This window comes from Scardinius erythrophthalmus (genome assembly GCF_964197995.2).
Source record: "Scardinius erythrophthalmus genome assembly, chromosome: 10".
Lineage (NCBI taxonomy): Eukaryota > Metazoa > Chordata > Actinopteri > Cypriniformes > Leuciscidae > Scardinius > Scardinius erythrophthalmus.
This window is the reverse complement of record NC_138230.1, coordinates 23,998,909-24,017,664: the sequence shown is the minus strand read 5'-3', so window position 1 is coordinate 24,017,664 and position 18,756 is coordinate 23,998,909. Positions and strand designations below refer to the sequence as shown.

The 18,756-nt window shown below is 47.4% G+C and overlaps 1 protein-coding gene across 1 annotated transcript in view; it reads left to right on the top strand.

Annotated features, from left to right (window-relative positions):
* The window catches only part of LOC308696899 (retinoic acid receptor beta-like), a gene marked incomplete at both ends in the record, with an annotated part of 373,837 nt that overhangs the window by 159,956 nt on the left and 195,125 nt on the right, over window positions 1-18,756 (top strand). The window contains one exon of the mRNA XM_081375840.1: window positions 2,606-2,754. Coding sequence (XP_081231966.1) covers window positions 2,606-2,754 — 149 coding nt within the window. The remainder of the gene's footprint in view (window positions 1-2,605; window positions 2,755-18,756) is intronic.

The following is an 18,756-nucleotide window of genomic DNA, read 5'->3' as shown; positions in this document are numbered from 1 at the left end:
ACATTTACCCAAATTATCATACGCCTTTTTAACCGAAGTTAATTTGGGTGGGTTTCTCCATCCCCAATGTCCCTGACGAGAGCATTGCTCTCCTTGGCTGTGAACCGCTCCTGGCGCGCGCCTGGCAAAACCGCTGTTATAATAGGAATCCGCTTAGAAAAAGCCAGCCTGCTCTTAAAGGGAATGTGAGATGACGCTCTGATTGGTTTATTTCACGTTACGCCCAAACCACACCTATGACTAATGAAGCTACTTCAGACCAGCCCAATTTAGATTTGCGCCTGGCGCAAGAGTCATTTATCCCGCCGGGAAAATAGCAACAGCGCCAAGACCCGCCCACAAAGTTACTTGCGCTTTGCGCTTTGACACTTGCGTTTCAGATCGTTAAAATAGGGCCCTATATCTTCTATTTACATCGATTCACAAATTTCAAAAATCAATTTTCTAAAGTGTTATACTTCTGTAACTTCACAGTACTACTTAAAGTTATTGACGTTAATCACAATAAGCCACGAACAAGGACTCAACGCGGTGCTCTTGCTGGCGGACACAGAACGAAATACGGGCACTCTCACATACATGCGATCTCTAATTCAGTTCTCTTTCACAGCTACACACACAATTATGTCAAAATGCACATCGTGTGGACTGTGGAGTATTCAATGTAAACAGAATATGTAATGACCGACATGAAATAAAACAAATGGGAGAAAATCAGATATGTAACTATATCCGTGCATTCATTCTTAAAGGGACAGCAGCCAAACTGTTGCCATCCGTTTCATTAATATTAATAAAAAAAAAAAAAAACATACTGCTTTTGACTAAATCACTTTTGTATCTTTAATATGAATCAATTTATATTTAATTCATACAGTGAAGACTATACAGTGTTTTGTTTTTACAGATGATTATTCAATTTCGGTAGTATTTCTTACTACATGTTAAATAAACCTACTGCACCTGAAAAATTTTGTTTATTTAATTTGTATATTTTTTCTTTTGTATTTGTCCTATTGTTTGTAATTTGATGTTTTGTTCCTATTTTTAATATCAAAAATAAATAAAAAAATTCTTTATTACAAAAGACTTTGTGTAATGATTGTAGTCAGCTTAAAGGGCATTTGTTTTATAAAATTGGGTGACTAAAATGAGAAGACAAACCAAATAAATTTCAAGGTTCACATTTAATTCAGTAGGATTTTTTTTTCTTTTAGACTTTTAAACCTATTAAACTGTCTACTGCAGTCAAATAAGAACAGTAACACAAAACTACAATCAAATATATACACATATCGAATCTAAATTTTGTTCAAAATCGAGAATCAATTTTAATTGAATCGTGACCTCAAGAATCGATTTTAATCGAATCGTGAGGTACCAAAAGATTCCCACCCCTCGTAAGCAGGGTCTTACTGTATATAACACTATTTTGACACTAACCAAACTAAAACATAGTAAGGAAGTTCATTGACTTTTCAACTGACCTTCAAACCATGCAGCAAAAGCAAGTCACTTTTATGAGGATTGCAGTCTTCCCTGGAGTTGTTGGAGCCATTTATAGAACTCATGTTAACATCATGGCTCTAACTGTAAATGAGGAGACATATATTAATATAAAAGGATTCCATGACATCAATACTTATTTGTGATAATTTTGCACAATGCAAAACACATATTTTAAATAAATGTACATTTATTTGTGCCAGAGGCACAAACACTAACACGACACACAAACTAACACACAAAGGCACAAACACCAATAGTCTTAATTTGTTGTTTATTAGGTATTTATGAGAAATTGAATTTATTTTGAAGCATGCTGTAATATGTATTATGTTTTATCTATGTTTTATCTATGTTTTAATATGTTTTAACATAGGTTATGTGTTTGGATGTGCCCGTGATGTTGTGTGTTTTAAGCCCTATTGAAATAGCCCCCTGTGGGATTAATAAAGTTGCAAACTATAACTATATTCAAACTATATACTGTACTATAAATGTCCCAGTCTCATAATTATATGATTTTATTATTATTATTACATTCATTGATTGGTGTCATGCTGCCGTGACTACCCGTCCAGACTCACTATTGGCTGATTTAGAGGTTTAGAGGTGCTACCTCAGTTACCACTTAAGTCTTAGACTTTGTTGAAAGTTGCTTTTAATTTCTTTATAAATAGCTCCTACTCTTATACATGTCCTACTTTTTACAAAAAAAAAAAAAAAGTGACACTTCAGTCAAAGCTTAAGCCTATTCTTAAGAGTATTTTTGAGAAGTTTCATACATATGGCCGCAGGACTTTTGTCAGATGCAAGTCAAGCGTTGCTACCTGTATGCTTATATTTAGCATTTACATTATTCTTTTTGCTGGTATGTTTGACTTAACATGCTTTATTTCCAAAAGACGAGCATGCATTAGTTACATAGAGGTTGAGCACTTGTGTTTTATTTCTGCTGTTTTCATTGTATGTATCAATTACCATTTTATTCATTGCATTTATTGTCTCAAGTAAACTGCTTACAAGTCTGAAGTCATGTCTGAAGCCAGTTTTCATCTCAAACATAATCGGTCATGTTTCTTGTCTCTTTCTGCCCCTATAGCCATTGAAACTCAGAGCACCAGTTCTGAGGAGTTGGTCCCCAGCCCTCCTTCACCTCTACCCCCTCCTCGTGTCTACAAACCCTGCTTTGTCTGCCAGGACAAGTCCTCGGGGTACCACTATGGTGTCAGTGCTTGTGAAGGCTGCAAGGTAAACATGCTATTCAATACCAAATGGAACCCATTCAATAAATATTCAGGTTTTCACGCCTGCACATTCTACTACCCTGGCCCCAGGTCTCCCCACTAAACAAACTAAGGTTCAAACCCATTTGTGTTAAATTATTTACACTGAGTGCTGTAGAGCTTCAGCCTAAGCTAAATTATCTTGTTTAATGCTGTCTGAAAGTCTGATTGTGGAGTAATGCAGGTCTCACAGGTTCTTGCAGGATATCTCAACATGAATACATTCTTATGCCATGCTAACACTATCAGTGTTTATGGGATTGACGACCACATTTTCTTCAAAATGTCCTGTCCACACAACAGCCTACATTTTTTATACCCGAGCAAGAGCAGAGCATTTGAGTTTCACACAGACCACAAAACTGATGAAAGCAGCTCCAGTGTATGACAAAGACTGGATCTAAAACCTTCAGATGACACACAGCTCATATGCACTATTTCTTTTCAGAAGTTATTAATGATACAAATGTATATGTAGCTACTTGTTTAAGCTAAGAGATGTTATCTCTAAATCTCTTTACACAAACACTCATCAATGCGGGTGTCTATTGTTGTTGCCATCTCCAGTAGTTTGTCATTGTTGTTGTACCATCTCATCGGTTTATTTTGAAACAACAACAAGTGAACTGTGAAACAACTGTGAAACAACAAGCCTTGGGCTATGTTGCCACCTTATGAACAAACAAATTAGTGCAACAAAAAAAAAAAAACATCTCGGGTTACGACCATAACCCTCGTTTCCTGAGAAGGGAATGAGACGTTGCGTCGAGAATCGACACTTTGGGGAATGCCTTCAGCGTGACGCGTCTGAAGCCTGTATGGAATTAGTCCAATCTTGATTGGTGTTGCGTCATGACGTCACTTGTGACGGTGATGCGGATGCTATAAAAGGACGCCGGATCACAACAGCATCAGCTTCTGATTGGTCGAAGCAAGTCGTTCTCAGGAGCGCGAGAAGTGTGGCCAAGGGACGCAGCGTCTCGGGGAACGAGGGATACAGTCATAATCCGACACGTTCCCTTTTGAGGGAACTCGCGCTGCGTCGAGAATTGACAGTTTGGGGAACAAAATGCCCACTGCGCCACACTGAGAGATATATGCCCTGGTGTGAAGCAATGTGGCACACTCAAGACGAGAGAACTTGTGAACCCGGTGTAGAGGGCAGATCCAGACTGTAATGTTTTATGAAGGTGTGTGGGGAGGCCCAGCCTGCGGCATCACAGACCTCTTGAAGGGAAACTCCTGCTAGCAGAGCTTTAGAGGAAGCCACTCCTCTGGTTGAGTGGGCTCTTATCAGAAGAGGCGAAGGCAAGCTGCGTGCCTCGTAAGCTGAAGAAATAGTTTCTACTATCCATCTGCTGATAGTTTGCTTTGAAGCAGGGGAACCCTTCTTAGGTGACCCAAAACACACGAGTAGCTGGTCCGACTTCTTCTGCCCGAGGTTCTTTGAACATAGGCCTCCAGGGCTCGGACCGGGCATAATAAATGTAGTTTAGCTTGCTCATCCGACACATGTGGTGGAGGATGGAATGCCTGAAGAATTATAGACCGTGCCACATTTCTCAGCACCGTAGGCACATAGCCGGGTCTAGGGTGAAGAATGACCCTTACTCTGCCAGGAGTGAACTCGAGGCAAGAGGGAGCAACGGATAGCGCCTGCAGGACCCCAACTCTTTTTAGGGACATAATAGTAAGCAGGAAGGCTATTTTTAAAGATACAAATTTCTCAGACACCTCATCCAAGGGTTCGAAGGGTGCCAGAGATAACCCCTCAAGAACCACTGCCAGGTCCCACGTGGGGACCCTGGGCTGGATGACAGGCCTCATCCTCCTAGCTCCACGAAGGAAACGTACTATAAGTGGGTGGCGCTGAAGCCACTGGACAGTTAACTGGGTCCAACTGATGTTCTCTGCACCATAAGTTGAATACATTCCATTTTAATGCATACAGTTTCCTCGTGGAGGGGGCTCTAGAGTTTAAGATGGACTCGACAACCTCAGTTGAGAGACCAGCATTTACGAGTTGGTCCCCCTCAGGGGCCAGACCCACAGCTTCCACAGCTCTGGCCGAAGGTGAAATATTGTGCCCTCAGCCTGAGAAAGAAGGTCCCTCCTGATCGGGATTTGCCACGGAGGGCCTGCTAGAAGAGCCATGATGTCCGAAAACCATACTCGGGCCGGCCAGTACGGGGCATACTAGGAGCAAGCTGATCCCGTACCGCCGGACCCTCTCTAGAACCCCTGGGAGCAAAAGCGCTCGTCCATGCCTGCACCTTGGCATCCAGTCCCAGAGGAGCTGGATGCGTGAGGGAGAACCAGAGCGGACAGTAAGAGTTATCGTGAGAGGCGAACAGATCCACTTCCACCTGACCAAACTCCCTCCATATCAACTCCACCGTCTCGGGGTGGAGTCTCCATTCCCCGGGCCTCAGCCCCTGCCTCGACAGGATGTCTGCTCCCACATTGTTGTCCCAGGGAATAAACATTGCTCTGACTGAGAGAAGTTTGCCCTGGGACCACAGAAGAACCTGATGTGCCAATCTGCATAGAGGGCGCGATCTCAGGCCACCCTGTCGAGACCACCAACATATTTTCTGTTCGCACTAGAACATGATGGCCTCTGAGGTCCGGAAGGAAATGTCTGAGAGACAGAAATACTGCCAACATCTCCAGGCAATTGATGTGCAATGAAAGATGATGGTCCTTTCAAAGACCCCTGGTGTAGCGGCCTTCCATGACCGCAACCCAACCTGTGAGGGATGCATCCGTGGTCAAAATTTTTCTCTGACACAGTGCCACCAACACAGGACCTTGGGACAGGAACCACGGTTTCTTCCACATGACCAAAGAACGAAGGCATCTGCGCATTACTTTGATCGTGCAAAATGGGTTCCCTCTGGTCCTGAGCCACCACTGCAGGGCCCTCATATACAGCAGGCCAAAAGGAATCACGTTGGACGCTGCTGCTAGAAGACCCAGAACCCTTTGAAAATGTTTGACAGTGATGGCCTGGCCTAGCTTGATACTCGTTACTGTGGTCAAGATGGTGTTTATATGAGCAGGAGACAACTGTGCCCGCATCGTGACTGAGTCCCATACTACCCCCAGGAAAATGGTTCTCTGTAGAGGAATTAATGAACTCTTCTTGACATTGAGTCTTAATCCTAAGAACCTTAGATGATTCAGAACAACATCTCGATGTTGAACCACCATTTCCTCTGACTGTGCCAGAATGAGCCAGTCGTCGATGTAGTTGAGGATGCGAACGCCTTGAAGTCTCAGAGGAGCAAGAGCAGCATCCATGCATTTCATGAAGGTGCGAGGTGACAGTGCTAGGCCGAATGGAAGAACTCTGTACTGATACGCTTCTCCCCCAAAAGCGAACCGTAGAAACTTCCTGTGTTGGGGAAGGATGGATATGTGGAAGTGAGCATATTTTAGATCTATCGTGACAAACCAGTCCTCGGACCTGATCTGACTCATGATAATAGGTATGGTTAGCATTTTGAACCTGAATCTCCTCAGAGACTGGTTCAATACCCTGAGATCTATAATAGGACGTAACCCCCCATCCTTCTTAAGAACTATGAAGTACCGGCTGTAGAACCCGGCCTCCCTCTCCTGAGGAGGAACCTGCTCTATGGCTTCCTTTGTTAAGAGGGACTGAATTTCTTGTTCCATGACCAGACCCTGCTCGGGGCTGACCAGCGTGTGCACAACCCCGCTGAACTTTGGTGGACGATACTCGAACTGAATTCTGTACCCCTTTTCCACTGTGCGCAGGACCCACTGAGATATATTTTGAAGACCTTTCCATGTGTCTAGATAATCTACTAGGGGGACCAGTTTTGAGAGACTGACCTCTGGTGTTATATTTGGGATTTCGGTGACCTGAAGCAATTGACTGGCAGGAACTAACCGATTAAATTTTTCTACAGGCCTCGTGAGAGGAAGCAAACTCGACAGGGCTGCAATATTTTCGGGCGGACACTGCGATTTACGTTCGCTGGAAACTGATGTGTCCCGAAGCGCATTTAGTGGCAGGAGGCGAACATCGATTTCCTGAGGGCTCCGCGAAGGAGCAAGCTGTTGTTGTTCGATCGCGGGGGGGACCACCCTCAGAGGCCTGCGCATCGCATCAGGACCTCTTTGCCGAAGCCTTCCTCGCCTGAATGACAGTCCTCAGATCGGCTTAGAAGACTTCGGTTGAGGGTGTTGCCTCTGGCTCCAGGCCTTTTGCAGGGGAGCACGAGAGGCAACACTCTCTTTCTGCTGCTGCAGGTATGAGGACCTGGTGGCTGCCTCGTGGGACTGCCCCCTGGCAGCAGAACCACGTGACCAAGGGGGTCGGCGGGGGATAAGTTGTTTAAAAGCGTCTGACTGTCGTTTCGCCTCCTGAAACCTCTCGAAGACAGTGTTGACTGTGTCGCCGAAGAGGCCAGAAGGTGAAATCAAGGCATCGAGGAGGAAGGCCCCATCCTTGTCCCCGATGCCCGACAGATTCAGCCACAGATGTCTCTCCGTAGCTAACAAAGCTGCCATGGAGCGGCCAATGGAGCGGGCCGTCTCCTTGGTAGCCCGGAGAGACAAGTCGACCGCTCAACGCATCTCTCTAATGTCGTCGAGGGCGACCTCCCTACTGTCGTCCACCTCTTTGAGGAGGTTGGCCTGGTATGCCTGCAGGAGCCCCATCGTGTGCAGGCATGCACCAGCCCGACCTGCCGCCATGTATGCCTTCCCAATCAAGGCCGATGTTGTACGGCAGGGCTTGGAGGGAAGCGGCGGAGCTCTCAGGGACAATGCAGCATCGGGCGAGAGATGGGATGCAAATGTCTCTTCAACCCGTGGCATCGTCCCATAGCCCTTCTCTTTCGAACCTATAACGGAAGAATATAGGTGGCCATTGGGGTTTGAAAGTCTAGAAGAGGAGGGCACCTCGGTGTGGAGATCAGTGAAAAACGGGAGGCTCCGGCGCGAAGGCTGTGACCAGGCTAGTTGGATATTTTGAGCATCGAGGTGGGAGAATGTGAGGACTCGCCACCCCATTCTCCTGCCTTTGAGGAGCTGCTGGAGGTTGTGACCAGGGCAGTGGCTAAGTTAAATATCGAATGGCCGCCAGAGAAGCAGGAAGCGACAAGAAAAAGTACACTCGCTTCCTGCTTCTCTGGCGGCCATTCGCTCGCCTGCACCCAAACACCGTTTCTACGGCAACCCAGAGAAATCTCATAAGAGTACAACTCTGGTTGCCCGGCTCACGCCGATGGTGTCTTGAGTGTAGAAAATGTGCCCGCTTCCCAGCGTTCACCCCTACACACAAGCACGGTTCCCCCTGTGTCATTCACTCATGCAGAGCCCACTCTAGAGCTGGCATATGCCGCTCGAGTGTTGAATGTAGGAAATGTGCTCACAAAACAGTGTCCACACCTACTCACTGCCCGCTCTGCTACACTTTTATCCCAGGGGACAAAACCTATAAAGCCGACACACACCGGCTATGTTGTAAGTCTTGTGTCCACCCGTGAGCTCCCACGCTTACTGATAAACACAACACATCCGCTTTGTCAGTCCCCTTAAGAAAGGCTACTGCAGAAGTGTATTTGGCAGCCAACGAGCCGGTAATACTACCCGCTTGCCTGCACGCAACCGCCGTTTTCACGACGACCCAGATAAATCTCAAAAAGAGTGTAATGCCTGGGTATCCGGCTCACGCCGTTGGTGTTTTAAGTGTAGAAAATGTGCCCACGTCTCAGTGTTCACCCCTACACACAAGCACGATAACCCCTGTGTCTCTCACAGAGCCCACTCTCATAAAACTGGCAAATGCCGCTCGAGTGTTAAATGTAGGAAATGTGCCCACGAACCTGTGCCCACACCTACTCACTGCCCGCTCTGTTACACGGCCAAAGTTACCTCTTACCGGTCACGTTATGAATGTAAATCCTGTGCCCGCTCACACTTACTGACAAACACTTTACCCCCAGCGCTGCTCGCGCGTCCCGGTTTTTCCCACAAAATGCTCCCCGTCCAAAGCAACCGGGACATCATATGTAAAACGACCAGCCATCGCTGTCAGCGAGCCGCCGTATTCAAGCACCGAGAGCGCGCGCTCTGCACCCATGCCTTTGATTCAGGTTCTCGACCCCATGAAGTGGGGCGATCGAAACCCAGAGGCCATTCTGCCCTTAGCTGTACATGCAGAAGCATGGGAAGCTATTGCAGGTGTGTCAGAATGGGTGCTGAGCACAGTAAAACAGGGCTATTCGCTGCAGTTCGCTCGCCGTCCCCGCGCTTTCGGAACCGAGACGAGAGTGAATATGGAAGTAGCACACCTACTCCTCGCAGAAATAGCAAAACTGCTGTGCAAAGGGGCCATAGAATCAGTACCTCCTTCTCTGAGCGAGTCAGGCTTTTACAGCCGTTACTTCCTCGTGCCCAAGAAGGACGGAGCTCTCAGACCTATCTTAGATCTGAGATATTTGAACAAAGCTCTCATGAGAAGACCGTTCAAAATGCTCACAACCAGACAGATACTCGCGCAAATTCGCCAGAGGGACTGGTTTATTTCTCTCGATCTGAAAGACTTTCAGATTCAGATAATACCCCGTCACAGGCCATTCTTGAGATTTGCCTTCGACGGTCAGGTATATCAATACACCGTCCTTCCGTTCGGCCTGTCTTTAGCACCCCGTACATTTACGAAGTGTATGGACGCGGCTCTCGCTCCCCTGAGAAATCGGGGTATTCGGTTTTTGAACTACCTGGACGATTGGCTGATTCTGGAACAGTCAGAGATAGAACTTATATCTCACAGAACAGTGCTTCTCAGCCATCTGGAAAGCCTGGGTCTTACGGTCAACTGGACCAAGAGCTCATTACTGCCCAGTCAGTCAGTCTCTTTTCTGGGAATAGAGCTGGACTCTGTGGCTATGACGGCCCGCTTGTTGACACAGCGCGCGTGCCGTGTTTGACACCTGGCCGCGTCTTTCCCGAAGGGCAGCATCGCTCCTCTGAGAACATTTCAGAGAATGCTGGGCTGTATGGCGTCAGCTGAAACAGTGCTTCAGCTGGGCTTACCGCATATGCGCCCGCTGCAACGCTGGCTGAGCTTGGGCTTCCGGCGGCATACGAATCAGAGTGACCCAGAGCTGTGTTTCAGCCCTGGGGCCCTGGTTAGCGGCCGACTGGTACCAGCGAGGGTTGACGATGGGAGCTGTCTCCTACCGGAAGGTCATCTCGACGGACGCCTCCAACTTAGGTTGGGGCGCTCTCTTTGAGGGCAGACTGGTCTTTGGCCTGTGGTCAGACCAGGAGAAATGCCTTCATGTAAACTGTCTGGAGATGATAGCGGTCGAGAACGTGCTGAAGCGTTTCCTCCCACACATACGGGGCCACCATGTTCTAGTCCGCATGGACAACATGTCCATGGTGTCCTACGTGAACCACCAGGGCGGTGTCAGATCCAGGAATCTCTGCAAACTGACAGAACGCCTTCTCGTGTGGGCTCATCACTCGTTGCGCTCGCTGAGAGCCGCGCATGTACCGGGCCACAGGAATGTCGGCCCAGACAGACTGTCCAGTGACAACATCCCCCCGGGAGAATGGTCCCTGCACCCTGAGACAGTCCAGTCACTGTGGCGCCATTTCGGCAAAGCGAAAGTCAACCTTTTTGCGTCAAAAGATTGCCCAAGGTTCCTCTCGAAGAGCGAGGACGCGCTGGCCCAAAACCCAGCTGCCCGCTGTAAGCTTTCCCTCCGATCTCGCTGTTACCACAGGTAATCAAGAGGATCAGGGAAACGCGCCACTCAGTGCTCCTCATAGCTCCGCGACGGCAGAACCAAATCTGGTTCCCAGAGCTGGTGAGGCTGTCGCACGTAGCCCCATGGCCGATCCTGGTGAGGAAAGATCTTCTCTCTCAAGCCGGTGGATCGATTTGGCATCCCCATCCAGAGCGCTGGTCTCTGCATGCGTGGATAATCAACGGATACCCGTTGCCTTGCCAGAAGGGGTCGTGAACACGATCACACAGTCTAGAGCTCCTTCTACGAGAAGACTACGCGTCTAAATGGTCAGTGTTCTCCAAATGGTGCACTAAAAAGAGCCTGGACCCACGCACGTGTGGGGTTTCGTGGGTGCTTTCCTTCCTTCAAGAGCTGTTGGACAAGGGCAGGTCCCCTTCTACGCTCAAAGTGTATGTTGCGGCTATTGCAGCGTTCGCGGAGTCGACGCGCAGCCATGCAATAGGAAGGAACGAGCGTTAGAATCCATGGACCTAAAGTACCTCTCGCTCAAAACCGTTTTTCTGATAGCTCTGTCATCAGTAAAACGTGTGGGGGATCTACACGCGCTATCTGTTAGCCCCGCATGTCTCGAGTTTGGACCAAATGACTCTAAAGTTATCATCAAACCGAGACATGGTTACGTCCCCAAGGCGATTGGCACTCCCTTTAGAGCGCAGATCATCTCCCTATCGGCTCAGCCAGCATCCGATAGCGAGGGCAGTGATAACCTCCTATGCCCTGTCAGGGCGCTGAGAGTTTACATCACGCGCTCCGCCGCCTTCAGGCGTTCTGAGCAGCTCTTTGTTTCGTTTGGTGGGCGCACCAAGGGTCTCGCCGCCTCGAAACATAGCCTTTCCAGATGGATAGTGGACGCTATCGCAGCAGCTTATGCGTCCAAACACCTGCAGTGCCCTATGGGCATCAGGGCCCATTCCACTAGAGGCATGGCTTCGCCGTGGGCTTGGTCCAGCGGGATTTCTATTCACGACATTTGTATGGCGGCAGGCTGGGCCTCCCCCTCTACATTCGTTAGGTTTTATAACCTGGAAGTTCCCGCCTTGCAGGCTAAACTTTTATCAGTCTAGGTGATGTGTATGTTCTGCCCAGTTGTTCATGTGCAGGCTACTCTCACGTGACTACTAGCTTTTCTGGTTGAGCTGCACAAAGGGGTGATATTCTCTAGACATAGACCGGCGGAGCCGCTCTGTATTTCCTTATGATGTGCTTATGTACTTGTGCCGGCCTGCGTTGCTGGCCGCCTGTTCTCCACACGTTTATACATAGACCGGTGGAGCCGCTCTGTATTCCTATGAAGTGCTTATTACATGTGCTGGCCCGCGTTGCTGGCCGCCTGTTTCCCACATGTTTTTGTGTTCCCCGGGCTTTCCCTGGGACTCATGCAGTGGATGCTCGGCGTGCACGGCGTTGACAAGGGGTTCCCGTAGCGTAAGCAACTTACGCAATATGAGAGAACCTCTCGTAAGAGAACGTACTCGGTTACCTAACGTAACCTCGGTTCTCTCTAGAAGAGGGAACGAGTATTGCGTAACCTGCCGTGCTCGCGCCACGAGCTTATTCGCTTCAGTCAATGAAAACCAGAGTTCAGCCTGTTGAGCCCTTCCTTATATACGCTAAGCCACACCCATTCTGGCGGGCTGACGCGTGGAGGGCGCGACGTCACGCAGGGCTCACCGGTAGGCTGCTGCAGTTGCCGCAGAACAGCCAATGAGCACGCTTATACAGCCTGCTGGCTGCCGCACTGCTTTGACAATAAATACAAAATTAAGGATAATTTTTTGGCTTCAGATCTCGAGAAAAGATGACTTTACCCGTAGCGTAAGCAACTTACGCAATACTCGTTCCCTCTTCTAGAGAGAACCGAGGTTACGTTAGGTAACCGAGTATGTTTCAAACTAAAATGCATGTTTGAGCTGTTTTAACTGAAAGCAACTTTTATATTTAGCTTATATTTATATTTAGTGTCCACGTATTTATTTAATTGTTGAGTAGCTAAGTAATAATATCCTCTGCAGGGTGGCCAATCAGAATTTAGTGAGGCCTGTGCCATGTAGATCCGCCCCTGGATATTATTAGCTGAAAGTAACGACGCAGTGTGAAAGCAGAGGCCGGCAATCACACATGCGAAAACAGGCAGAAATATTTGCGTGCTTTCAAGGTGAGAATTGCGGGGAGTTGTATCTTTGTGAATATGTATCTTCATATTTACTTGTAAATATTAATATACAATTCTATAGCTCTGATTGATTTTAAAGTGTCATTTGGCCGCCCACCACTAAGATGGGTCATTGCCCTCTTTGGCTTGCTGAATGTACAAGGCAAACTGTCTGCTTAAATACACTGAAATAAGAATGCGATATTTATCTTTCAATTACTTACAGGCCATTCACACAGAATTGATTTTTGCGGTTAAAAACTTGAGATGCAGGCCACTGCTGGTCTAGTTAAACTTAAAAGTTAAACTTATTTTAACATTTATATGTAACAAGCATTTACAAAGTATTTATCCGAACTGATGCAGCGGAACTGATATCTTTCTCACATCAGTTTTTAATGTTATTTAAAGTACATTATGATAAATGTTTTGCTGGTTACATATAAATTTCAGCTGTAAATACATTTTAAATGTTAGCTGGATACTGTTCATTACCATAGTGATGTATGTTTATGGTGAAAAATAATTCTATAATAATAATTTAAAAAACATCTTTCAAGTGTAGTTAGTTAGCTCATGTGATTTATGTTTCGTTCTTCAGAACTTCTGCTAAGGGAACTTATTTATCCAATTAATGATGAAGAACAAGAAGGTCCCCAGTTTGAGTCCCGGCTTAGTGTGGAGGCCTTTTTGTGTTTGTATGTTCTCCCAGTGCTCCAGTTGCCCCCACAATGATGGACTGCAGCCTAGGATGCTGGGATAAGGATCCATCATCCCTGCAACACTCAAACGGGACAAGTTGATAATCAATAAATATATAATCAAAATAATCACACAAACCTACTTGAAAATAAGATTAAAGGTGCTCTAAGTGATGTCACACGTTTTTTTCGCCAAAACATTTTTTGTCACATACAGCAAACATCTCCTCACTATCCGCTAGCTGCCTGTCCTCTGAACACACTGTAAAAAAACGCGGTCTCTGTAGACAGCCCAGGCTCCACAAACGGCAAGAAAAACAAACTGGCCCAGTCGGGACCACGAAACACAACAAACAGTTGGTGCGTTTCCATTGCAGATTTGCATTAACCGATGTTATGCGTCTAAAACTTCATTTTTCCTCTCGCGATAAGTCATTCCAAAAATCATAGCAACGGACGTTGGTAGGTTTATATATCTCAGCCACCACACTGGCCATTAGTATTAATCAAAGGAGTATGTGTTATCCAATCGAGAAGTCCAGAATTTACATCGGAAAAGCGTTCAAAAGATGGCGAGAACTCCTCCGGCAGAAGGGCTTCCAATCCGAAATTCAGGTGGCTCTGTTTTTGCTGGACAGGTGGGTAAATCCAGTTTGTTTTTTCTAAATGGTTCATGACTGTTTCAGGAAGCACGGAAAGGAGAGGGGTGGGGGGACGGGATGAGGAGGAGGAGGAGGGAGGGTCGAGCTAGCCTCCGTTTTGTTTGACAATACTTTGAACGTCAACAAGAAGTGACGTCACCCAACATCGCTTAGACCTTTAATATAGTGATTATTAGACTTACATATCCATTTACACACTCATTCTGGACCATGTGGTGAGAGAGAAAGGGAAGCAAAAATAGCATATCCAGGCCAGATTGAAAGGGTGACATTAACAGCTTCAAAGGATTAGAATAAGGATTATAGAATATTTCTGTGTCAAATACAGTAACGTCCCTCTGGGCACAGCACCATTGTAAGGGACTTGTTCTAAGGATGAACTTCACGGAATAATAGGCTCAAGGGTGCTCTATAGCCACTGGGTCTAAAACACACACACACGTTTCAAGTTCAAAGTACATGTTTCAAATAGCCATGTTTCACTGTCAAAGAAAAATGCTAATTGGTAATTGTGCCATGTATGATTGTGCGTCTGACATGGGGAAACTTTAATTCAGTTCAATTCACATTTATTTGTATAGCGCTTTTCACAATACATATTGTTTCAAGCAGCTTTAAAGAAAATTCATGTCTACATTACAATTTAAAGTGATCTGTTATCAGACTGTGTCCAAGTAATGAATTTCAGAAATGTACTTATAAAAATCACGCAGTTAGCTAAAATCATGTATAAGTTTTAGGCAGAAACAATGAGCTCATTAAAGTAATTAATTACAAGTTGTGAACATAATGATTACAATATATAGAAAATTTAGGAAAACTTTATGTTTAGATGCTGGTGAGGTATTGTATACAATCACGGATGGATGGATGGATGATAACACCATATATTAAAAAACCTAATCTTGATCCTTAGTCTCTTTCCAGTTTTCGACCTATTGCAAATCTTCCTTTTATATCAAAGATCATGGAGAACATTGTACTGGCTCAATTACAATCTTTCCTGTTAAACAGTTCTATCAATGAAGTTTTTCAATCAGGTTTTAAAGCTTTACATAGGAGGGGCGCGTTATGGAGTAGACGTGCGAACCACGAGGTCCCAACATTTCGCTTAAAAATACTCACTAGCTTACTCAACTCGGTTTAGAGACAGTGTATCGGACGATTTAAGGAACAGAGAAACTACTTTTGTCCAAAATGCCTCCAAAAGGAACAGCAAAAACAGTTCAGACTACTATCCCGGAGTTGGAGGCTAACAGTCGCACAGCTGCTGCTAGCAAAGGTGCTATTGATCATAGCACTTTACAAGCCTTCCGTGACATCGTAAAAGAAGTTATCAAAGAAGAGGCTGACAGTCTACGGGAAGAAATTAAGCTGTCTGTTGATCCCATAACTACAGTGCTTGATGAATGTAAGGTGAAGATACGCGAGCACGAGGACGAACTCAACAACCAGGATGCCTTTTATTGGAGATGGAGACTCGATATGCAGCGCTCAGCAGCAAGTGCGATAAATTACAGGAAAAAGTGGATGATCTGGAGAACAGAGGGAGACGATGTAACCTTCGCTTACTGGGGATCCCGGAGGACCTGGAGCAGCGCAATCCGACCAGATTCATCGCTGGGTTGCTGCATGAGGTTCTGGGTGGTCCCAATGGTCTGGAGAAACCTCCTATCCTGGATAGAGCGCATCGAGCAGCGGGTAGACCCACAGAGGGAGGACGACCACGGCCGTTCATCATATGTGTCCACTACTACCATGAAAAGGAGCAAATACAACGCCTTGCCAGAGAAAAGGGTCGTTTGGAGTATCGGGGAAAGCAGATCTTCATCTTTCCGGACTATAGTGCTGATCTAAATAAACGCCGTGCAGCCTTCAACGAGGTGAAGAAGATGCTCCGGGAGAAAGGAGTGCGCTACAGGCTTTTTTACCCAGCCAAGCTTCAGGTGTCCTTCAATGGAGAAACCAAGATGTTTGATTCTCCTACAGTTGCGAAAGACTTCTATTCCTCTAAGTTTGGGGACGATGAGTAACTGTGTTTCCAGATATACTGGCCTGTGAGTTCACTTCGGAAAGGCATGTGAAAGGTTCGAGTTATGTTTACAAGGCATTTGTTTATACTTTACATTTGTTCTTTGATGAGCCTCTTTCGTGATTACATATTCTTGTAATGTTCGTTTTACACTGTTAGGAAAAATCGTACTCGGTTACTAATGTAACCTCGGTTCTCTCTAGAAGAGGGAACGAGTATTGCGTAAGGTTAGCTTACGCATCGGGAAAGTCTTCTTTCTTCGAGATCTGAAGCCAAAAAATTATCCTTAATTTTGTATACATTGTCAACGCAGTGCAGCAGCCGACAGACCTAGGCAGGCTGTATAAGCGTGCTCATTGGCTGCTCGGCGGCAACTGCTTAAGCCTATCGGTGAGCGCTCTGAACGCGGCAACCAATGAGGGCGCTTCGCGCCCTCCACACCCTTCTAACCGTCAGAATGGGTGTGGCCAGCGTGTATATATTCAGCGCTCATAGGCTAAAATTCTGGTTTTCGCAGTCTGAAGCGCAAAAGCTCGTGGCGCGACACGGCAGGTTACGCAATACTCGTTCCCTCTTCTAGAGAGAGCCGAGGTTACATTAGTAACCGAGTACGTTCTCTTACGAGAGGTCTCTCGTATTGCGTAAGGTTAGCTTACGCATCGGGAACCCTTTGTCAACGCCGTGTGCGCCGAGCATCCAGCCCATGAATCCCAGGGAAACCGGGGAAAACACTCTGCTGGGAAATGTGGCCGGTCGGAGAGACGGGCCAGCGCAGTACAGGCACTTCATGCAGCATATGAAATAGAGCGGCGCGGCCGGTCTATAAACATATAACAGTACAAATAGTAGGGCCGGCAGAGCGAGCCCATACAGTACATAAGCACTCATAAGGGTAGGAGAAAAACGACATAGTCGGTCTCACATGAAGGGAAAAATTCCCGCGCGACAGAGAATAATACGGGCGGCCAGCAGCGCGGGCCAGCACCGACAACAGCGCGTAACGGGAAATAGGAAACAGAGCGGATCAGCCGGTCTGAGTCAAACACTTCACCCTGAGTATAGTACCAGAATAGCGCCAGCATATGAACGTAGTCTGCACACGAGAAATGGGCAGAGCATACATGTCACTTATGCTGACAGTATTTTTGCCTGTAGGGCAGGAACTTCCAGGTTATAAAACCTCACGAATGTTGATGGGGAGGCCCAGCCCGCCGCCATACAAATACCGTGATTAGAAATTCCGCTGGACCAGGCCCACGACGAGGCCATGCCTCTAGTGGTGTGGGCTCTGAAGCCCAGAGGGCACTGCAGGTGTCTGGAGGCATAAGCTGCTGCTATCGCGTCCACTATCCACCTGGACAAGCTCTGTTTCGAGGCGGCAAGACCCTTGGTGCATCCGCCGAAGGAAACAAAGAGCTGCTCTGAACGCCTGAAAGCGGCGGAGCGCGTGATGTAAACTCTCAGCGCCCGGACAGGGCATAGGAGGCTATCACTGTCCCCACTGTCGGATGCTGGCAGAGCCGAGAGGGACATAACTTGTGCCCTAAACGGGGTTCCAATCGCTTTGGGGATGTAACCGTGTCTCGGTCTGAGAATGACTTTCGAGTCATTCGGCCCGAACTCAAGACATGCAGGGCTAACAGATAGCGCGTGCAAATCACCCACTCGTTTGACTGAAGACAGAGCTATCAGAAAAACGGTTTTAAGCGACAGATACTTTAGATCCGCGGATTCAAGCGGTTCAAAGGGAAAAGCCTCTAGGGCCGCTAGGACCAAGGACAGATCCCACGAGGGAACCGAGGGGGGCCGCGGGGGATTCATCCGTCTAGCTCTTCTGAGGAAGCGGATAATGAGCTCATTCCTTCCCATTGCCCGGCCGCGCGTCGTCTCAGCGAACGCTGCAATAGCGGCCACATATACTTTGAGCGTGGAAGGGGATCTGCCCTTTTCCAACAGCTCTTGTAAGAAGGAGAGCACCCGCGGGACCCCGCATGCGCGTGGATCCAAGTTTTTAGTAGCGCACCATTTAGAAAACACCGACCATTTAGACGCGTAGAGCCGTCTCGTGGAGGGGGCTCTCGACTGTGTGATCGTGTTCACGACCCCTTCTGACAGGTCAACGTGTATCCGTTGATCACCCATGCATGCAGCGACCAGCGCTCTGGATGGGGATGCCAGATCGATCCACCGGCTTGGGAGAGGAGATCCTTTCTCACCGGGATCGGCCATGGGGGTGAGTGCGACAGCCTCACTAGCTCTGGGTACCAAGTTTGGTTTTCCCATCGCGGGGCTATAAGCAGCACTGAGTGGTGCGTTTCTCTGATCCTCGAAATGACCTGTGGCAACAGGGAGATCGGAGGAAAAGCATACAGCGGGAGGCTGGGCCATGTCTGGGACAGCGCGTCCTCGCTCTTCGAATAAAACTTCGGGCATTGAGCATTGTCTTTCGACGCAAAGAGGTCGATTTCCGCTCTGCCGAATAGGCGCCAGAGAAACTGGACTGTCTGGGGGTGCAGAGACCATTCTCCCGGGGGAATGTTGTCCCTGGACAGTCTGTCTGGACCGACATTCAGGTGGCCCGGCACGTGCGCGGCTCTCAGCGAGCGCAGCGAGCGGTAAGC